The sequence below is a fragment of the Phaseolus vulgaris genome, chromosome 4 (assembly GCF_051622355.1).
Source record: "Phaseolus vulgaris cultivar YP4 chromosome 4, ASM5162235v1, whole genome shotgun sequence".
Lineage (NCBI taxonomy): Eukaryota > Viridiplantae > Streptophyta > Magnoliopsida > Fabales > Fabaceae > Phaseolus > Phaseolus vulgaris.
The window spans coordinates 43,249,080-43,261,184 of NC_143501.1; the positions used below are offsets into that span (position 1 = coordinate 43,249,080).

Here is a 12,105-nt window from a genome sequence, read left to right on the forward strand (position 1 = left end):
AAAGCACTATTTACAAATGCGGTCATTTACCAAGACCGCATTTGTAAATAGTGAATTCGCATTTACAAATGCGGTCTTAGTAAATGACCGCATTTGTAAATAGTGATTTATGAATGCGGTTTTTACCAAGACCGCATTCATAAATCCTAAACCCCAAACCCACTCCCTAATTCAGAATAATATACAAATGCGGTTACCTAAAATGACCGCATTTGTAAATGTGATTTATGAATGCGGTCATAGGACCGCATTTGTAAATTCCAGATTTACAAATGCGTGTTGATCAAATGCGGTTCTATGACCGCATTTGTAAATTTAAAATAGCCGCATTTGTTTAACTTATCTGCACTAGTGTATTCTTTAATGCTATAGAGATTCAACGAGATGAATGATTTTGACCATTTTTCTCTACGGGAGATTACTTTTCAATGTTTGAAGATTGGACGAGGTAAATTACGATCCAAGGTTTCATCCCTTTAACTCTCTATTCTACTATCTCTTTTTCTTGATGGATGTAGAACAAATAAAGTACATACCTGTCAAGGATGAGACATTTTTTGTGTGTTAGTTGTTTATATAGATATAAACTTTATTATTTTGCTAGACTCATCAAATAGTGATCACTATCAGGACATTACTCCTCATTTGCCCAAATTTTTTTTATCCTTCATTATTAATTTATTTGATTATTGGTCTTTTTAATTAACAAGTCACCCGACTCTCATATGAGACATAAAATCTTACTGGAGATCTCATCTCATTCACATATATGACCAAATTATAATATATAAAAAAAGTGCAAACCCCACTTTATAAAATACAATACATAAATGAGCAAACCACCACAATATTAGTGATGCACAATTATTTAACTTTATTTAACACTCTTATACCAAACACCTTTCACATAGGGATCTCACAAACTATTTCTCTTAAAGTAACCTAACCAATAGGAATGAGGTTTAATTTGTCGTTAATCACAGGGAGACAAACATGAATCATGCTATTTTTAGGAACCCTAATAAGAAAAAAAAGTAGTAATGGAAATTCCTCAATTATAAACTTATTAATCCAAGTATGAGTCTAAGTTTCACATTGAGTAGAAATGTAAAAGTTGAACAATATATAATAAGAAGATTAAAAAACTTATTGTCTTAAAATTTTATGTTAAAGGTGGTCCTTTGTATTCAACTCATGTCTCATTGTTGTTCAATCTCCTCGGTGATTCTTCCTTTATGGAACATGAGTCATAACAAAGACCAATTTATGACACCAACTTTCACAAATAATTTTTAACCTTTGCTTAACATTATTATTATTATTATTACTATTATTAAAAATAATAATTTGAATCTGTGTTGCTAGATTAATAGTTTTTTTCATTGTAATATCTTTTTAAATTTTCTCACATTGTTCTCGATTAATATGATTAGTATATTATTTTTTTTGCAAATGTGAATTACATTTTTTCAAAAGTCATTTGTCATATTTTTTTTTTTTATATCTACAAAGAATTAGGATTTTTTTACCAATGTTAATTGGGAAAAAATTTCAGTCAACATTGATAGAAATAGTCTGACAAAAATCTCAAATTGTCAACATCATAAAAATAACCTTGAACGATGTAATTCTAAATGATTATAATGTAACTAAAAATAATCTCTTTTAACATCAATTCAGAAAAAGTTTTGAAAATATAAGATGAAAAAATCCTTAAAAACTTTGACCCAAAAATAACACCAATCAAAATCGATTACAAAAGATTGTCAACATTAATATTTATTGAATTTATAATCGTTTTTTGGTATTTAAATAATTTTTTGAATTTAATGGTAATTGAAATGTTTTATCCAAAAAAAACAAAAATTTACTAGATTTGAATTCTCATATATAAATAAAACATTTAAAAATGAAACAATTTGAAATAAGACCAATTAAAAAAATTCAATGTATTAATGTCTTAAAAATTATAAAATGTTTTATCCAAACACAAGGTTAGAGATGACATCATCTCAAATTTCTATTATAAAGTATTATGCATCAAAGCATCATATATGAAAGACTAATGTGATATTATATTAAGACATGTTGAAAAAAGTAATATAAATTCCGGTTACTACTATGCATCAAACCATTTCTTAAACAACTGTTACTACTAGAATTGATGACTTGGATTTGAGGTGGTAAAAAGGTGATTTGTCTTTTAAATCCGATTTTTTATATTTATCAAAAATAAAAATAAAATAAATGTTCATTTGTAAAAGATGTCAATAAGAATATTGAAAAATGAAAATATATAAGTGAATATAAAAAGTTAAATGTATAATTCTCAAAATTATTACATATCTGTAGATCGTTCTAACTTCTGTTATTAAAATAAGTATTACATAATCATTAATTACATTAATAGTTTATTTTGTACATTTTAATTATTATTTTTATTGCTGAATTATTAATTTAAGTGTATTTTATAAACTTATAAGAGGTAGGTAAACCTAGCATTTATATGTTTTAAATAAAAGTATTGGTTCTCACCAATTCAAATTATGGAACAACCGAAGCGCGCAATGAGAGAGAGACAGCAGAAAATAAAGTATAAATTTAAAAAATTATTGTTATTTTTACTTTAAATTAATTGAAATTAATTAACACATTTAAAATATCGTCCATTTTAAAATTTAAAACTCCAACATTTATTTCAGAGAATTAAGAGAAAAAGATTTTTTTTTTATCTCATCTCATAAGATAAGAAACTATTGAAAAACGAATAAGTCAGAATCAATTGAGTAATTAATTAAAAAAATTATAACTAATATTTAATATTTACAAGAAATAATCAAATATTTTTATAAGAAAAAAAAAACCTAGGGAATGGGAAGATAAAACTTATGTGGGTGGAATTAAAAGCCCATCCATATTTGTCTTCTTGATTGTATACATGTCAGATATCCGTTAACAAGTCCTAGGCAATGCAACATGTCATAAATATTAATAAAACTTTTTTTTTAAATAATATATTTTTTATATTTTATAAAATAGATCTATGCATTATGATGCAGAACAAAGGAACTAAACAAATTTGACTTTTTGAGGTAATCCATCACAGTAAACCTATTTTTACAATTCTATTTATTTCAATAAAAAACATTAATAAGAATAATAAAGTTATTTTTTTAAAATTATTTACCCATGGAAATTTTTTCCAGATTTTATTGAATTCTTTAATTAACAATATGTGTGACAATAACAAAGCTCTCTACAAAAGTACGTTTGGAAATTAATAAAAAAACTATATTTAATGTATCTCTAAATGGAGATATGCTACTTCATTGTAAAAGAAGTAGTCCTCACGTCAACAAGGAAAAAGAACAACTAAGTATTACAGTATTAAATAATTTAATGGCCTATAAAAGTAAGTAAGTTAATTCCTTTAAGTTAATTCGTTTTAGATAACTTAGTGGGAAGTGATTAGTGGAAAGTGATTAGTATATATATCTATACCTTTTCATTATAACTGATTTTTTCAATTTTACTCTTATTTAATATATTTTATTTTATTAATATAATTGAATATTTTGTCATTTTATATGAATTACTTAAAAAATAGAATTATTTTTAATTTTTTAAATTAATATTAATGTACAGTTTTTATATGACTCCCCACACTTTTCTTAGTTCTTTATTTAAAGTAACAAAGAGAACATATTTTACACATTTGCACACAAAATTTCACATATAAAATAAAATAACATCCACTTTTAATCACTCTCTACACTTTATTTTTTGTTTTTCAATTTCAACTCATCAAAAATTATTTATATATATATATATATTACATTTCTATCATCTCATAAAAATTGAGTAAAAATAAAAATGTGGATACACAGGCGCGATTGCATCTCTGTTTCTACTAATATATATGAAGAAGTTAGACTAGTGTAATTCAATTTTTCTATAAAATTGATTTTATTTTTAATTAATATGAATTCAAACGGATCTATCACATCAATTAAAAATTAATTCATATTTTATCTAAATTATGAATTATTTGATAGTGATTTAATATATCTAATAAACTATATTAAGGTATTATTTAAATAAGTAAATTTAAGTATAATCTAATTTTATAAAATCAGTTTTATCTCTTGAAAAAAAGAAAACACACATATATATAATAATTTTTTATTCTTCAAAATGTGTCAGAGAATAATCAGGTGTGGTTGGCAATGGTTGATGAAAATTTTCTATCTTTTATGAAAAGGAATGGAGCATGGTAAGAAGTTTTGGAAAGTTGGATATGTAAGAATAAAATGACATGAAAAAGATATATGAATAAGGGGAAAAAAGAGGTTAAATGTTACAAAAATGTCGTTGATGATGAAATTGTACAAAGTGGTGTTTGAATTATATAAGTAAAAAACGAAGAATGCAACACGACCCTACCATAGGGTACCATGCACCTAACTGGTCATGATCAATTTGGTAGTTTTCCTTTTTCAACCAAATAATGGTACTGTGTTCAGAATTCATCACCGTGTTTAGATTTTTATCAGATGGGTTTTCAATATTTTATTATTGAAGTAGTTCATAGATATTAAACTAAAAGCATTATATGAAAATCAGAAATAAAAATGATAAAAAAACTACCCTGTTATTATTTATGTTAACGGATTTCTTTAATTTCACATGTAACATGTTGTTTTTCTTTGATAATTTATTATTTTAATTTTACATTACACATTCCATTTAAATTATCTAATGATTTACATTTTATAATTTTTCCTCTATCTTAAATATTATTAAGTTTTAATTTCAATATTTTTCTCTTATTTGAATTTCTGCTTTTATTTTATCAGCAGAGTTGAATTATTTTATTGATATTTATAGTTTTTAATGTTTTCTAATAAATTTAAGAAATGATATTTTATATATTCTTTAAATCATTCAAATTGGATTTTTTTTAGTTCCTAGTATAGAAGAAAAAAAAAACAAACAAAAAATATGTCTTTGATTGAATATTTTGGATTAAAATCCTACTCCAAATTTCATCAGATCTTAACAATTTGTGGGTATCCTCTTTTAACAAATTAAGTAAGTAGATGAAGAATATTAAGATTAAAATTTACTTACTTCATTTAAGAAGAAAATATACGACCATGGAAAAAAAATGAATATGAGAGGGTACATTCCCATTGAAGAAAGATACAAAAGTTTCACATCATATACCACTCTGTAAAAATTTAATATGAGACAGTCCATTTCCATATGAAGAATGGTAATTAATTGATTAGGATCAAGCGTGTTCTTGAATGATTATTAAGTCCATTTATAATTTCTTTTAGTTGTAGAAAATTAGGAATTAATTATTAAAGACAAATGCTTATGAAAACTAGTCCAAATATATGCAGGTGATGAAAAAATATCTGTTTTTTAATAGTTTTTCATAAGAAAGTTTGTTTGATTTCTTTCTCATGTTTTTTCTTTCTGTTTTCATCTTGTTTGTTCAACATCTCATTCAATCTCTCAGTTTGTTCTATTGACTGCACTACTCTCTACCAGCTACTTGAACAATCTTGTTTAAGAACATTCTAAACCTGCTTCAAAAAAGTTCTTATAAAACTCACTTTACTGGTTAGTATAACATTCATGTGAAGTAGTTGTAGTAACATATGGTGATCAAAGTTGTAGTCAAAGATGCATTTCATTGTTAATAATGTTTCTTGACATTTTCCAAACAACGTTGAAATGTTACAGCAATTATTACCTCACATCAGCAGTCAAATACTCAGAAACGCACCCATTGGTGAAAACAGGCCCTTTCACTTTTCTCCAAATCTGGTCCCACTTCTGAATCCTCACGCCACCATTGTATTCCACTCTGCAATGTAATTCACCTCTTCCACTTCATTCCAATACTTAAACCCCCACACTCCACCAATCACCACACAGACGCTTGCTTTCTCACACCAAAAGCACTATTTTTTTTTCTTACACCCACCACCCACCACCCACCATGCCCAGTTCTGATTCAACTTCACCCTACCATCCCACGGCCAAACCCTCCAAACCAAATACTCACTGCAAAAAAACCAACCTCTATTCCCTTGTCGCACTCCTCTGCATTTTCTCATACACCTTCGGTGCATACCGGCAAACCTCCAAACCCACAGCAACACTTACAACAAAACCATGTTTCCATAGCCCACCCTCCACCTCACACTTAGATTTCTCCTCTCACCACAACGCCACTGCCACCTCTCTCCCTCTTTCCACCTCCACATCTCGCTACCCTCCCTGCGACGTGTCGCTCAGCGAGTACACCCCATGCGAGGACCACGCCCGCTCCCTCCGCTACTCGCGCCGCAGAATGGTGTACCGCGAGCGCCACTGTCCCACGAAGACCGAAGCTCTCAAGTGCCGCGTCCCCGCGCCGCACGGATACCGCAACCCCTTCCCGTGGCCGGCCAGCCGCGACGTCGCGTGGTACGCCAACGTTCCGCACCGCGAACTCACCGTCGAGAAGGCCGTGCAGAACTGGATCCGCTACCAAGGCGACCGCTTCCACTTCCCCGGGGGCGGCACCATGTTCCCCGACGGCGCCGACAAGTACATTGACGACATTGGGAAGTTAGTTAGCCTCCGCGACGGCTCGGTGAGGACCGCCGTCGATACTGGCTGTGGGGTACGCGCGCTTTCCGTTTCCTACTTTTTTTTTTTTAATTTTTTGTTTTTGCTCGTTGTTTCATGGTTAAGAAAACATTTTTTTTCTCAAAAAAAATAAAATTAAAGTGGTCTTTTGGACTGGGTTGGAACATCTTTGTCCTTGATGTTTTTACTTTTGGTACACCAATGATGATGTTTCCACCGTTTGGGACCCCACTAAAAATTAAATTGAACTAAATCTATGTATCAATTATATTTTAAAATTATTGTAAATATTTTTATTTGTTTGTTAACAGTATATTTTGTTTTTCTTAATCATTATTTTATATTACTATTGAAAACAAAATTGAGTTTTTGAAGGATTAGTTGGGTTTAAAGGGTCATTATTGGAGCATGAAAAGAAATGGGCTTAAGGGCCTTGTTCTTTACAACAACTAATGAGGTTGTGCCTTCAATTCAAGGGTGATAAGCTTTGTAGTAACTTTAGGAGATGCTCACTGTTAAACTGAGAAAGGGACGCATAGTAAAACGAGAAAAAACGTAGGACTCAAACTATCATAATATAAGTTTATTATCTTTTATAGCGATTGTTTTAAGGTTGTGATTAAATGTGTATCATTAAACTCTAGTGAAAATGCTTTAGATTCCAAAATTGACATTGAGATAGGTGAGTTTGTCTTCTTCTGGGGACGGGTTTTGGGAGAATTTTGTAACGTTGTGTGTGATTTGTTCGTTTTTGAAATAAGGATCCAAAACAAGTCTTTCTGCCATGTTGTCTGGCCTTACAAAAACGAATAATCATAATACTCTCTTGGATTTTCTCTATTAAATATTTCTCTGTGTAGAAATTGTACAAATTTTCTTTTGGAATCCACATTCCATCTACACTTATTTTTTTCTCTTTTTCCCCTAATTTTTAAGTTGGTATGAATTTCGACTTTTTTTCATTTTGTGTTTGATATTTACACCAAAATAGTGTATTTATATTTGGAAATTCCATTTTGAGTAAATTTTTTTTTACCAAAATGTGTAACTGTATGGAAAAGACTTCATACAGTTTCATGATTTTCACCTGTCACTCTGAAGTTGTATACGATTTACCTATTTTTATAAAACAATTTTTTTTACTAAAGATAGTAATTTTGAAAGAAAATACACTACTTTGTTACAAAAATCATCTTTGATGCTACATTTCTTATTTTGTGAGCAATCCATTCAGAGAGATTCCGTGATGCTCAAGAACTAGTTAAGTTGTTATAGAATTATTTTTTGGGTCGGATCTGTACAATAATTTTTATCTTAATATGTCATTTATTTTCTCTCAGTTTTAGCTTTTGGGGTACATTTTCTTTGACTTTTTATAAAAAAATCCACAAATGAATAAACCGGGCGAGGTATGTGCTTCACGAGGTAAAGAAACATCCATAGTACTATAGCTGAGATTTCCAAACTTAATATTATTATAGTTTACAACAATTTATAATAACTGAGTTCAACTGGAAGTAAAAACATATTTGAGTGGCTGATTATTATAATGCTATATTTTAATATTGTTTATTCCCTAACGTGGCATTTGTCTGGTTAGTTAGTCACAAACCAGATGTACTTCTATTAACCTAGGCTTTCAATTCAGGTATTTCATATGTTACATTATTTTATGTCATCTTTTCGCGGATTACATGTGATGTCCCGGTCGCATCTTAAGAAGATTTATCTACAATCTTGCTCAATAGTGTGTTGTGGTTCAAAGGACCAAAAGGGCAAACATTAAAAAATCTTGTCAGCTATATTTTATGTAAAAAATATGGCTTCTTTTGTGAAGAATAATTTGAAGAAACTGAATTTAATAGGTCAAAAGCTTTGATAATGCAGGTTGCTAGTTGGGGAGCCTATCTTCTGTCACGTGACATCATAGCAGTGTCCATTGCTCCTAGGGACACCCATGAGGCACAAGTTCAGTTTGCTCTTGAAAGAGGGGTTCCTGCATTAATTGGAGTCCTAGCCTCAAAGAGGTTGCCTTTTCCTTCCAGAGCCTTTGACATGGCACATTGTTCACGATGCCTCATTCCATGGGCTGAATACGGTATCAATGATATTCTCACTCACCAAATGCAAATAAATTAATGTATGAAGAATAAGATTAATTTAAAGTGATACCCTCAGATTTATTGAGACTCTCTGGACATTACTTCCTACCATTTTAGTGTTTTGGATAATCTACTTCACCAAAAAACGTGTGTTTGTGTGTAACGAGGATGTCAGTGTAATGTTTTGGGTGTTAGTGTAAAAGTAAAACAGCAAAGTGCATCTGAAAAAATTGTTTGTGTTTTATGAATGAAGCTTCATGATTCAAAACTAACGTGTTATTTTTTTTCCTTTTCCCATTTGTGGAATTAGACGGGCTTTATCTAAATGAAATTGATCGAATTCTACGCCCCGGTGGGTATTGGATTCTATCTGGGCCACCAATTCGTTGGAAGAAACATTGGAAAGGATGGGAAAGAACGAAAGATGATTTGAATGAAGAACAGACCAAAATCGAGAATGTAGCTAAAAGCCTGTGCTGGAACAAGCTAGTGGAGAAGGATGACATAGCTATTTGGCAGAAAGCCAAAAACCATTTGGAATGCAAAGCCAACCGCAAGCTCACTCATAACCGACCTTTCTGCAAGGCACAGGGTAGCCCTGACAAGGCCTGGTATTTTCCCATTACTCGTGTTTGATTTCTGCAAGTTAACATTTCCATCTGTTTTTTGTTTTTGGTTAAATTAACATGTCGATAATTTTGTGGAAATAATCTGTGCACTTCGTAAAAAAACTGTCATCAACTTACAATTTGACACGAATAAGAAATCTGTTAATTTGTTGATCATTATTGATAAGATACATATTATGGTTCTTGATTAGTTGATAATGTTATTTTGTTTTTCATTACAGGAACCTCATTAGAGAATTTTAAACTTAGGTCCTATTTAAAGGGTACATAATGTATTCACTGACAGTAAAACATTTCAGGCTGTTCCAATGACAAATTGTGTATGATAGTAATGGATTTTTACAATGGTTGTTTAACAAATTTTTTTATCAACTATTAGTTTAAATACTCAGTGAAATTCTATGAACTTGGTCAGTTCTTTAACTGGAGTTTTCTATTTTCACTTTTCAGGTACACTGATATGCAAACATGTTTGAGTCCTCTGCCTGATGTATCCAGCAAAGAAGAAACTGCTGGTGGGGCATTGAAAAATTGGCCTGACAGACTAAAAGCCACCCCACCAAGGATTTCTATGGGGACCATAAAGGGGGTTACCCCCGAAACTTTCTCAAATGATAACAAGCTGTGGAAGAAAAGGGTATCATATTATAAGAATGTTAATAATCAGCTTGGAAAAGCTGGGAGGTATCGCAACCTTTTAGACATGAATGCTTACTTGGGTGGATTTGCTGCGGCTCTCATAGATTCCCCTGTCTGGGTCATGAATGTGGTTCCTGTTCAGGCCAAGGTTGATACACTTGGTGCAATATTTGAAAGGGGGTTGATTGGAACATACCATAATTGGTTAGCTCAGTTTTCTTTCAATCTTTATTTGATGAAATTCATTCCTTTTTTTTTTCTCTGTAAAAACGTCTATGGCCATTATAATGTTGCAGGTGTGAAGCAATGTCTACTTATCCTAGAACTTATGACTTAATTCATGCTGATTCGGTATTCAGCCTCTACAATGACAGGTATATATATGCCTTTTTATTACATTTCCCAGATAATGTTTAACTGAAAATTTCTACAAAGTTTAAAATTCTGGATTCATCTTAGCTATTAAATCAAAACAAAAAAGTTGAGTAAACTACCTTATCCTAGTTTTGCAAAACACTTGGTTTGTGGAAAATGTAAATGAAAAAAGACCAAATGTGCATCCAAAATGGAAATTTTAGTGTGATTTTGATGTCTGAAACATGAAACTAAACAGACAGTTGATTTGTTTATGCATTGTAGATGTGAATTGGAAGACATAGTGCTAGAGATGGATAGGATTCTTAGACCAGAGGGAAGTGTAATAATCAGAGATGATGTTGATATATTGGTAAAGGTAAAGAGTATAGTGAATGGCATGGATTGGGACAGTCAAATTGTGGACCATGAAGATGGCCCTCTTGAAAGGGAGAAACTTTTATTTGCTGTCAAAAATTATTGGACATCTCCACTTCATCCCAACAAGAAAGAATAGTTAAATACATATTTTTAGCCATTTAGATGCCCTTTTATTTCAGTTTATCTCCTTTTGTTGTTAAGTTTTTAGTTGTTATTCTTTTGTATTTTTTACTTCTTTTCTTTTGGTGCTTGCATATTTTGATATTTAGTTAATTGCAAATTCAGTTTTTAACTTCTACAAAGCTTTTCATTGGCACCAATACTCAGTATTCATATATTTATAGCTTTTTTATTTATAATTGTAACAATAAAATTAGAACTTTAGACTTAGTGTATTATGCATATTCATTTTGTAGAGCTATTTAATGGACCCAAGTTCTCATTTAAAAATATTTGTTAGATGTCTTTTTTAAATAACAATTTGAGTCTTAGTTGATTTATACCGGTCAATGAATCATTTAAAAACTAAAATAAATATATAATTTGTATTTTAAAATTTAAGTCATATTAATAAAATTAATTTTAATTTTAACTATAATTATTTAATATATAAACTATAATATACGTGTTTTAAAAATTATACTTTTTATTTTTTAAATACAATTATAATGTTTATAAAATAGAATGGTCCATAATTTCACGGGGGTTCACCTATAAATGAACTGACTTATAAATTTATGATGGACATATTCATTTTAAGTCTATTGATGTTTATAGGTTAAATAAGTGAAATAACAATGTTTAATTTAAATTTAAATTATTTTAACTTATATAATATATTTGAGTTTTTTTAGGTCGGTCAAGTGTATTTTAACAACTTAATATACTTGCTTTTTTTTATACCTTATGTTTAGGTTTTTTGCTATAAACATATTGATGCAAGATATATTGTTTAGGAATTGAAAAAGAATTGTGGAAGAACTTCAAGATTATAAACTGTAAATTCATACAAACACAGTAGTTTGCATCAATAATTTAATGTAGTTAATAATATTTGGTATATTAATTTATACTAATTATTTATTTAAATAATGTGTTGATGCATGCATGTGACTTGACAGTGTATTAGTATTTGACCGGAGACTTATTTAAATAAAAAAAAAAATTATAATATTAAGAAGAAAAATGAATTAATTTTTTTAAATGTTATTATGAAAATAATATAAGTTCTGGAGTTAATAAAAAATAAAAATAGTTAGAAAAATAAAAATTATTTATAAGAATGATAATTGAAATTAATATGAATTGACAAAGCTTAAAAATATCATAAATAGAATGAGATACAGAAAATA

General features: G+C 29.6%; 1 protein-coding gene across 1 annotated transcript; it reads left to right on the forward strand.

Annotated features, from left to right (window-relative positions):
* Positions 1 to 5,274: 5,274 nt before the first annotated feature.
* LOC137837666 (putative methyltransferase PMT16) lies at positions 5,275 to 11,055 on the forward strand. The gene is made up of 6 exons (XM_068646760.1): positions 5,275 to 6,682; positions 8,536 to 8,746; positions 9,061 to 9,361; positions 9,830 to 10,222; positions 10,315 to 10,392; positions 10,658 to 11,055. The coding sequence occupies exons 1-6, from the start codon at positions 6,014 to 6,016 to the stop codon at positions 10,887 to 10,889; spliced, it is 1,884 nt and encodes a 627-aa protein (XP_068502861.1). The 5' UTR covers positions 5,275 to 6,013; the 3' UTR covers positions 10,890 to 11,055.
* Positions 11,056 to 12,105: the final 1,050 nt, after the last annotated feature.

Coding starts and splice junctions, on each gene's coding strand:
- LOC137837666 (XM_068646760.1), top strand. CDS start 6,014: ATGCCCAGTTCTGATTCAACTTCACCCTACCATCCCACGGCCAAACCC. Junction 6,683..8,535: donor CCGTCGATACTGGCTGTGGG/GTACGCGCGCTT, acceptor TTGATAATGCAG/GTTGCTAGTTGGGGAGCCTA. Junction 9,362..9,829: donor GGTAGCCCTGACAAGGCCTG/GTATTTTCCCAT, acceptor TTCACTTTTCAG/GTACACTGATATGCAAACAT.